Below are 17,368 nucleotides of genomic sequence, written 5' to 3'. Positions count from 1 at the left end.
TGGTTGCCGATTTGACTGGATCTAGAACCAACTAAGAGTCAAGTATCTGAACACGCCCATGAGGGATTTTCTTGATTCATTAACGGATCCGGGCAGAACCTTCCAGTGGTGAGACAGGTATAGGGAGGCCCAAGAGAAAAGACTTTGGTCTTCCTGCTTGCTCTCACGCTGTGCACGCAAATTAAATTCAGTGACTCTGTGCTGCAGCTTGTCACTAATGCTGCCATTCTTCAGGGACATTACAACTCAGTCTCATTGGTTCCCCACGCGACTGAAGCCTAGTGGCTCTTTAGTCTGGACCTTCAGCACCAGACTGTGATGTTAAAGTCATCAGATTCTAGACATATCCAGTGTAAGACAGCCAGTTTTGGACTACTCAGTGCATATTGTATACGCTGATCCAATACTCTCCCTCTAGTTGTGTTCTGTTCCCCAAGAGAGCCCCGACTAACAGGTTGAGACACCTATATTAGTAAAGCGTATTTCTTGATGTGTCTGTGCAGCCATTTCTAGAGATAGTATGTCAACTAAGAAAGGCCAAACCTAAACGTGGTTGACATCATCCAACAGGCTGGGGTCCTGGTGGAACAAAGGCAGGAGGAAGAGACAATTAATGCAAAAGCCTGTCTTCCTGAATGCCTGTTGCTGTTACTCATAGATGCCAGACTCCAGCTGCTCCGGCCTTTCCACATGAACTCTGGAGTTCTCCTCAGTCTCTCTTGGACTGGGCACTGACTGTTGAGCATGTAGACGGCCACTGTTGGACTGTGCAGTTCCAGCCATGCCAGCCAATCTGATAACCCCCATATATATGTGCATCTAGATACCACATCAGAAAGCTACAATGGATGTGAGTAAATTGCTACATTAGATCTAAAATTGTTTGCATTACAACACTTAGTTAAATTGACAAAAACTGGAATGGGCATTACAGATTGTCTCTAGCTCCCTGATAATGGGAAATCATTCTGCAAACTGTATCTCCCAACCGCCCTGTGCTGTGACTGTAGGATGCGGTACAGGCTGTTGTGTATGTGCCACAACCCAACTGCAAGATGCAAGTACAGGTACACAGGGAAACACTTTCAGGATATACTGTGACAGTAAATCACAACACAAGGTGCAGTGTTTTCTCAGAGCTCTTGGCCCTACTCCCCCGCAAAAAGAATAAAAAGGGAAAGAAAAGTTAATTTAAATCCACTTTTTATTTTTCATAGATTTTAATAATTATACATTACTCTTAACATAAAGATAGTGAAATCTTAAGGATAAGGAGGCAATTTATATAGCCTCTTCTATTCATTGTTCAGGATGGAGCTTTCCAAAGGGCATAGGTATGAGATTTAACACTGGAAAAATACATATGAAACTTGTTTAACCGGCTGCACTTAGGACCAGGCACAGCACAATAAATAGAGAACTGCATAATCTTTTAAAAAGACTGCTATATTTTAACACATCCTTACGAAAGAAGCACTATCAGTGAACAATCTGAAACTCTACAGTGTGGGCAGAGGGAAAGTTACCGTGAAAATCTGAGCGTTGTTTCTGTAACTTCTTCACACTCATACATCAACAGTCTCAGAGGGAGGAAGAACGCACATCTCAAATCCAGGACAACAAAACACACTTGGTCAAGTAGTTTCTTGGGATCATTCATTCTGATCACAAGCCTAGGTTGCTGGTAGGTGTAGGCAGACAGGTTTTGAAATCTTTCTCATCTCCACTAGTCAGGGCTTCTGGATACGAAGCCATATTGGAAGCAAACTGATTAAGCAGCACCGTTAATCCACCTCTCAACAAGTCATTGCATAATCCATATCTGATTTAATAGTTTTTAAATTGTTATGTGGAAGAATATCCTTCTTGAATAGCAGTCTATCGTGTAGACATGCACTAGCAAGGATTTACACATTACATCTGAAGTGTATACTATGTCTACCCAAAAGACCATAAGAAATGCACCACCTAATAATTTAAACAACATACCAAGGCTTAAAATAAATACTTTGTCGTTACGCTTGTGTACTTGAGAGTGTTAGCCATGTTCAATCCCCTTCCCCTCCTGAAGAGGTAGCATGGCGCCAGCATTATCACCCCGGAGAGTGAAGAGGGAGCACGATCTCCAAGCTCTCAGAAGCGAGCCTCGTTATGCAAATATGGAATTATTATTTAAACACACCAAAACAGCAAGACAAAAATCGATCTTTTTTTTCTTTTTGTTTTGTCACCAGTTAAATTTAAGAACCTCTCTCGTCTCTATTAACAGATAGGAAGCTTCAGGGACCAGGTACTTTGAGGAGCTTTCTGAGCCAGTGAAAGAAAACAAAATATTTCCTGGAACTGGTAAGCTTGCTGTTTTCAGAGTGTCAACAAGCAAACACACACGCCACACACGTACCTCGTGAAAACAATGCCGCTCTGGCCCCCGGCCACACTGCCTGCAGGCACTGCTGCGTGTCCTTGTGGTATTCTAACCCACACCCTCCCCACTCTGAGCTCATCTGACTAAATATAAGGAAAATGGCTATGATGTGGATCACATTTTCAATGATTTTTAAATTGTACTTAAAAAAAGATTTCCTAGTAATTGAGTATATAAAAGTCCTTGATATTAAATCTCTCAGTGAAATAAAATATGCTTAAACAAGACGATGTCAATTTAAGTCTGACCACCTAGCTCTCTTTTTACTTTCACACTTTCAGAGGGAACTGATTTATCTATTACGTTCAGCCTTGCAAACGTCTGTTAGGAAAACAAAATAGTTCCCAAGTGCGCCACAAACAGTCCTGATTGATACTGGGGAAGCTACAAATAATTGGAACATTAATCTTTTGTTTTTTAAATGGAAATACTTCCTGCAAAATGGTTACTCAACAAACACTAAGTTGCAAGTGGTCTAGTTTCCTTATGTACCTGTCCACGGTATGGAGATCTGGCCTTCCATCCCCAATAGAGCACATGCAGTAGTCCTGTTTACAGTTTACTGGAGAGGAGGGAAGGGGTAGTCACCTTACATACAAGTTTACAGAACGTATATGTTACAATGTGTATGTTACACTGTGTATCATATGCACTACATTCACCACTTCAGACAAAGGTCAGGAGCTCCTTCAGACAGCGGAGCACAGGAATGTGTGTTTTATAAGACCTACCAAAGAAACAGCAAAATGAACGAGAACGCACGAGGCACTAGTCTCAAAGCTGCACAATATGGAAGCAAAGGGTTGGAGATGAGAAATTCAGGAAAATATACACATATGAGCTGCGGAAGAGGAGGAGAGAAGTCACAGTTCTAATCTTCCAGGCTACGGAATGCGTTCTGCATATCTTCAAGAAGCTGTGCGTAGTCGGCCTTGATCTTTGCCTCGCCATCCTTCACTGGATCCTGAAAAAGAAAACAGTACAAATTTACCTATGGCAAAGGACTTTCTAGATGTGTGATAGGTGATTTATTAATATGGAGTGCCAACTTACCTTGAGGACACTGGTAAGTCACAGGTAAACCCAACTTTCTTTACAGTGGGAATGTGCAGCTGGACTAAAACCAAACCAACACTTCATTTCTGAATTTTGCCTGCTATTGACCCACAATGATCAAACCTTAGCGATGTGTAAATTAGTGGGAATCTTGTAGCATCACACATTAGATGTGTGTATACAACACGTGGAAGTTAGAATTCAGATGAAGTGAAGCATGATCAGTAATCTAGTACAGCTCATTAACTGGATCCAGGCCACTGAGGTTAGCAGCAAGGGCCATTATCCACTAAGTCACCTTGTGGCTTCTAGACTTGGACCTCTGTTTCTGTAGCATAAATATACCCAAAGCATCATTTTTAATGGATGATTATTATATGTGCTTGTAAATCATGACATGAGAAATAATGAAATGTAATCTAATTCATCAAACACTTTAAACTGCCAGTAGCTAAGACAGAGACAAAAATTAGGGTTTATTTTGGATATGATATACTATAATCTTTTTTTAAAAACGCACATGTGTGTGTCTGAGTGTATATCTGTATATCATTTGTGTGCAAGAGCCCTTGGGAGTCAGAAAAGGTGCTAGATCCTTGGAATTTCAGGAATCTACCATGTGGGTGGGGTGCTGGGATTGCACATAGGCCCTCTGTAAGAGCAGTAAGTGCTCTTACAGACGACCGTCTCTCAGCCCCACAGAAATGACACTACAATCTTTACCTATGGAGTTCCTGAGTGAACAGAGCCTGGAAGGCTGTTTTGGTTTTATGCAACCTAAGCAGCGTAAGATGAGAAGTGTGCATGAGGGGCTCAGAGATAAAGCCTTGCTGCCTTTTCAGAGGACCCAAGCTGAGCACTCAGTACCCTCACTGCATGCACGTACCAGCTGCAGGTGTCCAACACCTACTTCTGGTCTCCACAGTCTCTACACACCTGTGGCACATATATGTATGACAAATGCACATAGATACATAAGTAAATTGAGAATAAATCTTCAACAGAAAAGAAAAATGCAAATTTCATACCTCCAGTTTGGAACTCAAATAGGATAGAAAGGAAGAAAAAGGGAGGAAGGGAGAAAGAGAGGAAGGGAAAAAAGGAAGGAAGTAGGGAGGAAGGAAGACGGGAGGGAAGGAGTGAGGCAGACGGTGTGGGAAAGAACAGTTGGTTTCTTACTAACAAAAGCTAGAGTAGAAAGCAAATATACCTTGAATTTCATGGAGGAAAGTTTATAGAGAATCTCCCCCATGTGCTCACGGATAATGGACCATGTGATCTTATTGTCACTCTGGGCGGTGGTCTCCACAGCCCGGCGGGCCATATCATAGAATGAAATCATGTTGGACAGCATCCCCACCGTCTTATAGAATGGACAGAACCTAGGGAAACGAACAACAGGGAGTTAGCAAATTCACATCTTCACTACATGGAATCTAGCTACGGATCCCTAGCCATTTGTTTCTGTAGTATACATTCCGCTGCCGGTCACTAGACGATACATAAGGACTGAAACAGTGGGGTAAAGACAGTTAGATGGCGCACAGGGACATGGATATGCATGTACTGAGAGGATGCTGACTGTTCTGCTGAGACTGTCAGAAGGCTGGGGCAGGACTGCCCCACTCTAGTGACTAGTCAGCAGTCGGTTTGTACACGCAATTCAGTACGTAGCTCAAATAGTAAAACAACTGAGTAATGGAGACCCCTTGTGACCAGAGATAAGGTTTAAGGAATAATAACTAGGGAAGCAGAGAACTGAAAAGTTGCTAAAGTCACCCCAATCTCCCCCAATCCCGCACCCCCGTATCTCCCTCCCTCACTTTTTCTCACTGGCAGGGAAGCTGTCATTTCCCTCCATACCCACAGTCCTCTGTTTCCTTTAAGTATACTCATTTTTATGTACCCATACCTTTTAAAAGCATACAGAGACAGACAGACAGACAGACAGACAGACAGACAGACAGAGACACACAGATATACACACAAATACTCAATTCCATGTACCTTATTATAATTTTTCTAAAGATTTCTGCCTGTTTTCTTCCTGTAGTGGTTCCATTCAGGACAGAACAGGGTTCTGAGGCTGACACACTGGCCTATTTTTTACTTGCCCTACATTCTGATCAATCCTTCTATTTGCTCAGCTTTCATCTTGGGTGTCAGCCCTTGCCTTTCATCTTCTGAGAGCCTCTGCCGTCCACTGCTGTGAAGCTCTGAATGCCACACTAGCTTCTAGTTGGTCCATGAGCTTCCTAGGATTCTGTCTCTAGCATCCACCTTAAACCATAGGAGGAAGGGACACAAATATGTGCTACTGTGCTTCGTTTTGTGTGGATTTGGGGGACTTAAAACTAGGTACATAGGGGCTGGGGATTTAGCTCAGTGGTAGAGCGCTTACCTAGGAAGCGCAAGGCCCTGGGTTCGGTCCCCAGCTCCGAAAAAAAGAACAAAAAAAAAAAAAAAAAAAACCAAAAAAAAAACACCTAGGTACATTGAGCCATTTCCCTAGTGCGCTCTCTCTCTCTCTCTCTCTCTCTCTCTCTCTCTCTCCTTCTCTCCCTCTCCACCTCCCTCCATCCCTTCCTCCCTCTTTCTCCCCTTCTCTGTCTCTCTGTCTCTCTCTTTTTTTTTATGGAGTCAAATACGATTAAAGAGAGAAGGGTAGCTTAAGACAAAGGACTCAAATTCTTAATGTTTAAAACAGGTTCTCTTGAAAATGCCCCAGCACTAGTAGAGAATATGCAAACAGAAAAGCATGGGGAAGGGGTGGAAGAAGGTGGCGGGGACACTCAGCAAGATTTCTTTGTAGCAAGAAATTTAGTACTCATATGAAGTAAGGCAGAGGAAGCACAAAACAAATCCTTAGGCGAGGCTGGTAGAAAGCAGCAGGGAAGAAAGCTGAGGCAGGTGATGCTCCCCCAGGTCTGCACACAAAGCCACAATTCACTCTAATTATAGATGGGTGTGATGAAAATACTGTCAGAATCTGACTACCAAGCAGACTGAGGCAAGGGGCATATTAGATGTCTGCTATGAACATATAAAGTAAGCAATATACTGAACCAGAACGCACACATATGAGGAAGCTTCACTGTGCAGGTGGCTCTTTGCTAAAACACAACAGAAACTCCTCAAAGAAGGGAATCAGGGCGGCGAGCATACCTGTCATAAGGAGTGTACCCATTTTGTTGTAGGAAGTCATCTTTGATAAGTTTTGCTACCTCCAGGGTGATTTTATCTGTCTCTGCTAAAGACGCCTAGGAAAGAAAAGGATACCTTAAGAAATTTACTCCATCGCATGGGATCCATGGTAACAATCAATTAGCAAGTATACATCAACATGCAATCACTTATTACTAATAAATACCTTTATGCTTTTTAATAGTGGTAAAACGTCACATAAATATGAAATCTAGCATTTAGCAGATAGGCATAGTGGCTCACGCCTATGATCTCAGTATTTAGTCAGCTGAAGCTGAAGGATTGCTGTGAGTTTGAGGCTAGCCTGGATAGCAAAGTGAGTTTCAGGCAGGTCTGAATTGAACCTCTCCAAGTTCCGCAGTATAAAGCACAATCGCATTGCTGTGAGCTCTTTTTAAACTTGTCCCTCTTGCACCCCGAAACCCTAGGCCCACAAACTGCACTGCTCTCCTTCCTAGTTTAGACAGCTGACCAGTAAGATCACACACTGTTTGTTCTATGACTAGCTTATTTCCTTTAGAATGCCCTCCACATTTTCAGTGTTGCAGCATATGATACCACCACACTGAACTTACTAATGACGGTCTGTTCATTCACTAATAAGTAGACATTCAAGTCACTTTCACTCTTGTTACTGTGGACAATACTGCTATCAACACAAGTATGCTTTTAATTTTTGAAATTATTTTATGTGTATCTGCCTGCATGTATGTATGCACTGTGTGTGCCTGACTCACAGAGGTCAGGAGAAAGCACTGGATAACTTGGAACTGGACTTAGGGATGGCTGTAAACCACCACGTGAGTGCTCTGAACCACTGAGCCATCTCACTGGCCCTGATTACTTTAGGAAAGCATCTAATGTGTATGTGTGTACAGCGGGGTGTGTTCAGGTGCACCATGTGTGCACATGGTCCCAGAAGCAGAAGAGGGTGCCAGATGCTCTGGAACTGCTGGACGTGGGTGCCGTAAACAGAACCTGGGTTCTCTACAAGAGCAGTAAGTACTCTTAATTTCTGAACTACTTCTCCAACGCCCCCTTTAAATTTAGTTATCTTTATTGTATGTGTATGGTGTTTTGCCTTCGGGGATGTCTGTGTCCAGTGTGTGTGCAGTACTTGGCAGAGGACAGAAAAAGGGGCATCAGATCTTCTGGAACTGGAGTTAAAGGCAGCTGTGAGGTCCCATGTGGACGTTGGGAATTGAATCCAGGTCCTCTGGAACAGCAGTCAGTACTCTTAACTGCTGAGCCAACTCTCCAGTATCTAAGCTCTACATGCTTTTAACATGTATTTTCTTAGAATCATATTCAATGATTGATTCTATTTCTCCCTTTCCTCCACCACTCCCTGGTCCTCCCCCACCACCCTACCTGTTTTTAAAGTATTTCTCAATATCCTACACTGTCTATTACTCGAATCCAGTTTTTAAGTCTGCTTGACAGAAATCTAAACAGTTTGCAAAGTTACTTTGTTTTTCACATTACAGGCTGTTTAGAACTATGGTGGATACTAAGTATTCACTTATGCAGTGCTGTTTTATTGGTAAGCTAAGTTATAGAGCCTCAATCACTAAGTATCACTGCCTCAAATGCTGTTAGCAATCACCTGGGCAAACATGAGATAATACCATTGTCGCTGGGTTCACTAACAAGAGGAGAAAGGTGCCAGTCCTAGAGTTAGGGAAGAAGCAAGACTTTCATAGCTTTCTTTTCAAAAAATTTCTTTCATCTCTCTTTCTTCAACCACAGGTAAATCCTTTAATCATGTTTTGTTTTAAATGATACAAAAATGTATATTTTATTTTGTGAAAGAATTTTCATTATTTAAAGCATTCTCTGGTGCTTTGACATGCTGATTTTAAGATCCACCATGCTATTCTTTGCTACATAATTCATTCCTTTCAACCTTGGCAATTTCATTCTGTATGCACATTCTCCATTTTTTTCCAGACAATAGTTTCTCTGGAAACTTTGTAGTTTCTCTGTAGTCTTAGGTATCCTAGAACTCCTTCTGTAGTGCAAGTTAGCTGTGAACTCTCAGAGATCTACCTGTCTCTGCCTCCTGAGTGATTACAGGCAGGTACCACCACTGCCTGGCTGAACCCTCCATCTTTTTTATATTCTGTCTTTGCCCTCAGTAGAGGGCTCTCCAATTTCATCTCATTTTCTACCTCTGTATCTCTCTGCTGAAGACTCAAGGCTTAGTAGACTGTGTCTACTAAGGCCACTCCAGATGACACACCCATCAATTGTACGCCAGTCCCAGATCCCATAGTGCTTGGCAATACCCAGATGTACAATTTTTGCCATTCAAACTAGTATAGATTGTTGTATCATTGCTGTTTGAAAGATTCACTATAGCTCTGTAATATTTCTGGTTTCCTTTTTACATCTGTCCACTCTATCCTTTGGTTATATTTTAGACAGCAGACCATCAATTTTACTAAAAACTTCATTATATTTATGTTGTGTGTATGAGTATTTTGCCTGCATATATTTCAGTATGCTCATGTGTACCCAGTGCCACAGAGGTCAGAAAAGGATAATTGATCCCCTGGAACTGGAATTACAGACAGCCATGTGAGTGCTGGGAACCAAATGTGGATCCTTTGAAAGAACAGCAAGCGCTCTGGACCACTGAGCCGTCCTCCAGCACCACCACTGCTTTCTCTTGTTATATTTAAGGAAAACTGCAGAAGTCCTTTTCTAATCCTACACAACAAAGAGAGTCTTAGAAGATTGGTTTTCTTTAACATTTATATATTATGTATCTGTGCATACACACACACTCACACATTTATTTATTTCTATGGGTGTGTGCATGTGTGCATGCCATAACATGCACGTGGAAGCTAGAGGACAATCTTCTGCAGTTTCTTTTGCTACCACGTGGGTCCCAGGAATTGAACTCAGGTCATTGGCCTTGGCAGGAGGTGTCTCTATCATAGATTTGCCTTTTCTAAGGCTGCAGAGATGGTTCAGAAATTAAGAACATACACTGTTATTTCACAAGATGGGGATTTGATTCCCACACCACCTCATAACTGACTGCAACTGTTTGAACCTCTAGCTCCCAACACGTGCACTCTCATGTACACATCCACATACAGGCAGTGATGAGCTGCCATGGAGTGCTGGGAACCAAATGTGGATCCTTTGTCAGCATGCACCTCTTGGCATCCCCAATACTGTCTGGGTTTGGTGTCTGTATATGAGATGGATCCCCCTAGGTGGGACAGTCTCTGGATGGCCTTTCCTTCAATCTCTGCTCCACATTTTGTCTCTGTATTTCCTTCTGTAGTATTTTGTTCCCTCTTCTAAGGTCTGAAGCATCCACATTTTGGTCTACCTTCTTGAGCTTCATGTGCTTTGTGAATTGTATCTTAGGTATTCTGAGCTTTTTGGTTTTTTTTTTTTTCATTTTCCATTTATCAATGAGTGCATACCATGTGTGTTTTTCTGTGATTGTGTTATCTCACTCAGGATGAGATTTTGCAGTTCATTCCATCTGCCTCTGAATTTCATGAAGACATTGTTTTTGACAGCTGAGTAGTAATCCATTGTGTAGATGTACCACATTTTCTGTATCCATTCCTCTGTTGAAGTGCATCTGGGTTCTTTCCAGCTTCTGGCTATTATAAATAAGGCTGCTATGAACATAGTGGAGCACGTGTCCTTGTTATATGTTAGAGCATCTTTTGGGTATATGCCCAGGAATGGTATAGCTGGGTCCTCAGGTAGTACTATGTCCAATTTTCTGAGGAACCTCCAGACTGATTTCCAGAATGCAATCCCACCAACAATGGAGAAGTGTTCCTCTTTCTCCACATCCTCGCCAGCATTTGCTGTCATCTGAGTTTTTGATCTTAGCCATTCTCACTGGTGTGAGGTGGAATCTCAGGGTTGTTTTGATTTACATTTCCCTGATGACTAAGGATGTTGAACATTTCTTTAGGTGCTTCTCAGCCATTCGATATTCCTCAGCTGTGAATTCTTTGTTTAGCTCTGTACCCCATTTTTAAAAGAGGTTATTTAACTCTCTGGAGTCTAACTTCTTGAGTTCTTTGTATATATTGGATATTATCCCTCTATCGGATTTAGGATTGGTAAAGATCTTTTCCCAATCTGTTGGTTGGTTGGAAGCTTTGCAATTTTATGAGGTCCCATTTGTCGATTCTTGATCTTAGATCATAAGTCATTGGTGTTCTGTTCAAGAAATATTTTCCTGTGCCCATGTGTTCATTGCTCTTCTCCACTTTCTTTTCTATTAGTTTCAGTGTATCTGGTTTTATGTAGAGGTTCAAGATCCACTTGGACTTGATCTTTGTATGAGGTGATAAGAATGGATCAATTTGCATTCTTCTACCTGATGACCGCCAGTTGAACCAGCACCATTCTGTCTTTTTTCCATTGGATGGTTTTAGCTCTTTTGTCAAAGATCAAGTGACCATAGGTGTGTAGGTTCATTTCTGGGTCTTCAATTCTATTCCATTGATCTACCTACCTGTCCCTGTACCAATACCATGCAGTATTTTTTTTTATCACTATTACTCTGTAATACAGCTGGGGGTTAGGGATGGTGATTGTTTCCTTTCATACCTAAAATTTTAACCTATTTGTAGTTTACCTTTGTATGTGGAAATGAGAAGCAACCCAATTTTATTTGCTTCAGACACTTAATAGTTTTCCAGTGCTGGCCCAAATCAACCATACTTTTCTCACTTGCTCTGTGACACATTGTAAAGTATCAAGGATCCAGATATGAAGTCTACCCCTGCTCTGTCTACTGGTATGCTTGTCAGTTATCTTGCCAGTGCTACACTGTTTTTAATACTATAGTTTTCTGTTAATACCTAATAAGAGAACATCCCTTTCTTATTTACTGTTGTTTTATTTTCCTAAGAGTGAATGTCTAGGACAGCAAATGACTACTGATTTACTCAGAAGATTCAGCTACAGTGGGCTGAGATGCAGCTCAGTAATAGAGTGTTTCGTATGCATGGGGTACAATCTCTAGTGTTGAAATATGAAATCAGCTAGAAATGTGCTCGGTAGTGCACTGACTTTATAGTTCAAACAGAAGTGGTTTATTATCAAACATGTATTTTAGTGCATGTATATGTGTGTGTGAGTGCTCATGTACATGTGTACACGCTACAGAGGATTGTGGAGGCCAAACAACAACTCTGAAGATTCTGGGGACTGAACTTCAGGTCACCAGGCTTACACAGCAAGTGGATTACACAGCTGGGCTTCTTTCTGATTCATGGAACACCTGTTAATCCACTCCAAAGTGTGGACGGACTGTTTTCAGATAGTCTTTTCCTACATTAATTTAAAAATGTTTTTGATAGAAAAATTACATTTTTACTTCGTTCATAGCCTCCTTTTTTTTTTTTTTAATTTTTTGAGACCTGAGTCTAAAAACATAAGCAGGTTTTACTCTGTAGCCTCTGGCTGGCCTGGAGCTATGTAGACCAAGCTGGCCTCCAACCACCATACCTCCACCAGCCTCTGTCTCTCAAATGCTAGGACTAACAGCATGCCACTATGCTAGCTATGACCTCTAGTTTTCGATGCTATTGTGAACACTGCATGTTAGTATAAAATTTCTCTTGGCTTCTGTTTATCTTGAATCAAGACCACTCATCCAACTCTTACTAATTCTGCTTCTCTGTTATTCTTCTATTCAAGATGAGGACATTTACAAATAATGACATTGTAACTACATGTCATTAGTTTTTACAAAGTACTAGTTACTTCTTAATGTCAACTTCAAACAAGTTAGAGTCACCTGGGAACCTCAGTTGAAAAACATAATCGTGGGACATTTTCTTGATAAATGATTGGTGTGCGTGGGCCCATCCCACAGGGATGGTGCAACTCTGGGTGATGGTCCTTAAGCATGGCTTCTGCTTAGCTCCTGCCTCTACATTCCTGCCCTGATTTAGTTCCTGCCCTGACTTCTCTCATTGATGGACTGTTACCTAGAAATATGAGACGAAATAAACCATTGCTCTCCAAGTTGCTTTTGTTCATGGGCTTTATCACAGCAATAGAAACTCTAAGAATATTTCTTAATTGAATGAAAAAATTTCATTATTTAGGACTTCCATATTAAACTGAACAGTGATAGTAAGCATTCTAGTTGCAATCTGGGTGAAATGTCTCTGCCCTGTTTTAGGGAAAAGATTCCCATTTCAGTATATTAGTGATGTTTCCTTTACTGTATGTAGCGTGCATGTGACTGTGGAAATGTACACGCCCATGTGGGGCAGAGGAGGACATTGTGTTTCTTCCTCTATCACGTTCCCATATTCCCTTGAGAACCAGTTCTCATTGAATTAGAAGCTTGCCCTTTGGCTAGGTTAGTAGCCAGTGACCCTGCAGAACCTGCTTTTGTCCCTCAATATCAGTTATAGGTGTGCAGCCGTCCTTGGCTCTCTGCATGGGTGTTGGGGAACTGAACTTAAGTAAGTGCTTCAGTTGCACAGCAAGTGTTTTATCCACTGAGCTATCTCCTCTGCTAATGTTTTTTTAGTATTTATTTCAATTTTTATTCATGTGTATGCTTCTATGTCTGCTATGTGTATATGGGGATATGCAGGTCAGAAAATGGCGTCAGATTTCTGAGAACTGTAGTTAAGGGTGAGTAGCAAAACATGGGTGCTGGGAACTGTGTCCAAGTCCACTGTGAGAGCAGTGAGTGTCTTAAGCAGCCGTCCAGCCTTCTTGCTCCCATGTTTTATTTAGGACAGTGCCTTGTTATGTTACTTGGGCTCAGGATTACAGCTTTCCATTCCATGTCCCCAGAAGCTGTACAATACAGGCACGCGTTTCCATGAGGTTAGCATCTTATTTTTTACAGAGTTACAAAGGTCTTCTATTCCTTGCTTTGTAAGAGATTTCTAAAATTAGAACAGCAAACTTCAAATATTGTTTACATACTGGTTGAGGTGTCATTTTCCTACATTTATTTTTATTATGTTTTCCATATGGATGCACACATGTGCATCTATGTGTAAAAGTGTGCATGTGTGCAGGTGGTGCCTGTGTGTATGCATGTGGAAGCCAGAGGCTGATGTTAGATGTCTTGCTCAATTGTTCTCTACTGAACTCGCTTGGGATTTCCCAGCAGAGGGTGGCCCAACAAGCCCCAGGGATCCCCCTGCCTCCCTCCACACTGCTGGAATTATATATACTCACCAGCGCATGTGGCTTTTCATACAGGGGTTCTGATCTGGACTCAGGTGCCTGCGGCCGTGCAGCATGCACCTCACTGAGTCAGCTCCCCCGCTCCTCATGACACATTCCTGGGTCACACTTGCTACACTCTGCCTGTTCATGATGAATTGTATGTGTATGCCGTACTGTGTCTCATAAGTGAATATTTAATATTTAATATGTTAGCTATCTAATAACATTATCCTAGTTAGAAAACACTAGGAGGTTGCTTTATCAGATGTAATAACATAACAGGCTGTGGCGTGGGGGCACAGCCCTGTCATCCTGCACTTGGGAGGGACAGACAGGACTGTGAAGCTTGGACTACAGAGTCCAAAGGAGGGAGGGGTGGGAGAGAAGTACTCAGTCCTGGCTAGTTCTCTATACGACCTGAGGAACCAATCAATTATGAGATTTACAGTGACTCACTTACTTACACCGCCTTCCTCTGGACTACCCAGATCTAGGGAACAGTATGTAAGTCACTTACTGGTCCCATATCAATTATCACAGCAAGTGGAATCTGACCCTTTGATGTCCAACTGTAGAGCTCCTGCAAAGACTAAGTTAATGGGCCTTAATTTCATATCTAATTTGATTGGTGATGGGTGTCTTGTTTTCACCTGTCATGAACCCAGGACAACGTTAAATGCTATATGAAATTTTAAAGGCCCAGTTAGTTTAAAAAATATTTCACATTTAAGGTCTTTATTTTGAGACACGATCTTATAGCCACAGCCCACACTCTTCTGGAATTTACTGTGTAGCACAGATGGGCCTCAGACTTGTGGCCCTCTCCTGCCTTAGGCTCCTGAGTGCTAACATTAGTCAGGAGCCATTCACCAGCCAGCCAGGCACCGGCACAGCAAAGTTTCACCAACCTGTATGGCACCCCAGTGCAGCCCCACGCACCTTTCCCACGAGCTGCACGATTTCCGCCAGATCCTCCTCTTCCTGCAGAATCTCCTTAGCTTTGGTCCTCAGAGGCACGAACTCTGTGAAGTGTTTGTCATAGTACTCGTCCAGGGCGCGCATGTACTTGCTGTAGCTAATGAGCCAGTTGACGGACGGGAAGTGCTTGCGCTGAGCTAGCTTCTTATCCAAGCCCCAGAACACCTGGTTTAAAAACGCGAGTTAGGTTCTTCTTCAAGGTAGTGAGTGCATCTGTCCCTAACAAGTGCTCTCTAACTTCTAGGGCCAAGTATGTATCATATTAGCATACATGAATATAGCTGCAATATTAAAATGTGTAAAACCCAATCTTAACTAAAAAATAAAATCACGTCTCCATTTTCACGGTGGGTGACAAGTGTATCAAATGTGATAGTAAAAAGGAAAATGGGTGCAGTGGAGATGATCACGGTGTAAGAAGAACAGAAGGACCAGTGGGTTTACTGAGATGGAACAGACATTTACCTTGATTAAAGTCCTTGAAATGATCTGAGGACCTCAAGTAACTATCACGTCAATTAAAATTTAACGTGATTTGAAACTACAGGTCTGATTCACACACTTTTTAAATTTAGGCTTCTTTAATCATTAGCTATCCACTAAAATTGATGCCTTGACACAGGTAAACAGCTGTCTAGGCAGAAACCACGTTCCCCAACCTTGCTCTCAGCTGGCCTATTTAACCACAGAGGGTAATGACTGTATCGCTTGGGAGTCCACAGTTCACGATGTGATGTCCCTTTTCTCCCGTTGTCCCCTGGCAGCAGCTAGGTGCAGACTACCAGGCCAAGCACTGGGAGAGCAGCGAGAGGAGCCAGGCACTCCTGCATGGCCAGAGATGCCCACTCTCTGACGGCACCTTGGACATCCTGGCACTATGCAGTTTGGGGCCTATTTAGTTCTATACCTAAGAGTTAGTTTATTGGGTAGGATAACTCTAACTAAAGAAAACTTTGCTACAAGCATGTATTTCAGACTTCTGTTACGTTTAGTAGAAACTGTGAAGAACTAAGAAAAAACAGAATGTACTAAACTGTCACAGTGTTAAGGACTCTATTAAAACAGTTTTTAAATTTCTGCCAGTTCTTTAGTTATTAAATTAAATATCTGAGGATCACTTAGCTAAATCAGCTGGGGTGTGGCAGAGGGGAAGCATACCTGAACAATACCCAGAGTAGCAGATGTGACTGGATCAGAAAAATCACCACCAGGTGGAGAAACTCTAGATTAGAAACAAAATATAACCATTAGGAATGTTATGTAAAAAAACACAAAGACACCAAAACACTTATAAAATAATATATAAACATCAATTTTTATAAAAGTTAATTTTGTTTGTTTTTATTGCTAGAAATGGAATCCAAAGCTTTCTGCTTGCTAAGCACACGAGCTAGCATCACACTATACCCCGACCCTATTACAAACAGAAAACCAAATCCAAACCCATCGCTGTGTGTGCATCTGCAGAGGTGGTGCATCTGTATCATGGAGAACACGTAGAGATCAAAGGACACCCGTGGGGTCTGCCTTGTTTGAAACGGTTTCTTGTTTGCCCTTGCATATGCTGTGTCTGTCTTGGAAGTTTCTGGGGACTCTCCTATCTCTACTTTGCATACTGCTGTAGGGGGCGCTGGGATTTTAAAGATGCCCTAGGATATCCTGTTTTCAGTGGAGTCTGGGAATTCAATGTGGCAAACGTTTAATCTCGGAACCCGTTCCCTAGCTCCCAGCCTTAATGTCTGCATATGTATAACTTTAAAAGGAAGTGACCCCTGGAAGGACAAATCTTGTTGAAAATAAAAATGACAATTTATTGAATGTCACCTAGTCTGAGAAATGAAAACCGTTATTTATTGTAATTAGTTTCATATTCTAATAAAAAGGATGAAATGGGAAAGTTCTGAGAACCGTAAGGCTTTATGTAGTAGTCATAAATCTGTCCTTTGTCCTTAGCATGAGGTAACCTCCTCCTAACATGCCTTCAGTTTTTAAAGTTAGTCCTAAGACACAATGAATTTACAAAGTCGTGGAAATCACACCCATGAAATCCAAAGACACAGAGACAGCCTGAATCACTTCACACAGTGCCTTTGAAGCTCTCTGAATGCAACTCTGCCTAAGAACCTCCACTCCCAGAGCAAGGTATATATCCTCCCTCCCTCCCTCCTCCCTGCTCAAGGTATATATCCTCCCTCCCTCCCTCCTCCCTGCTCCTGCAGGGGTGTGTGTGTGTGTGTGTGTGTGTGTGTGTGTGTGTGTGTGTGTGTGTGTGTGTGTGTGCTGCTTCCAAAGTGGGCTGGCTGCCTAGAAGTCCCTCACCTGTTTCCACTCCCTATGCCTGGCTCTGGGCTTAGAGGCATGCATCAACATGCATAGCTTTTTTTTTAAATGTAGGTTCTGCAATCTCAGATCCTCAAGCTTGTGTGGCAAACACTTTACTGACTGAGCAATCTTTCTAGCCTTTCTTTAAAGTAAGTGACGTCCTTTTTCTTTTAGAAACCAACAGCA

The 17,368-nt window shown here is 42.0% G+C and overlaps 1 protein-coding gene across 3 annotated transcripts in view; it reads right to left on the bottom strand.

Moving 5' to 3' along the window:
• Positions 1-1,186: 1,186 nt before the first annotated feature.
• Atp6v1a (ATPase H+ transporting V1 subunit A) overlaps positions 1,187-17,368 on the bottom strand; it is a 53,104-nt gene continuing 36,922 nt past the window's right edge. For all 3 annotated transcript variants that reach the window (NM_001108318.2, XM_087576893.1, XM_087576895.1), the window contains exons 11-15: positions 16,019-16,082; positions 14,822-15,025; positions 6,647-6,741; positions 4,692-4,863; positions 1,187-3,389 (exon numbers count right to left, since the gene is read on the bottom strand). In NM_001108318.2, coding sequence (NP_001101788.1) covers positions 3,297-3,389; positions 4,692-4,863; positions 6,647-6,741; positions 14,822-15,025; positions 16,019-16,082 — 628 coding nt within the window. In that variant the 3' untranslated portion in view covers positions 1,187-3,296. The remainder of the gene's footprint in view (positions 3,390-4,691; positions 4,864-6,646; positions 6,742-14,821; positions 15,026-16,018; positions 16,083-17,368) is intronic.

The sequence above is a fragment of the Rattus norvegicus genome, chromosome 11 (assembly GCF_021556685.1).
Source record: "Rattus norvegicus strain SHRSP/BbbUtx chromosome 11, alternate assembly SHRSP_T2T, whole genome shotgun sequence".
In the NCBI taxonomy this organism is placed as follows: Eukaryota; Metazoa; Chordata; class Mammalia; order Rodentia; family Muridae; genus Rattus; species Rattus norvegicus.
This window is presented reverse-complemented; position numbering and strand designations above follow the sequence as displayed.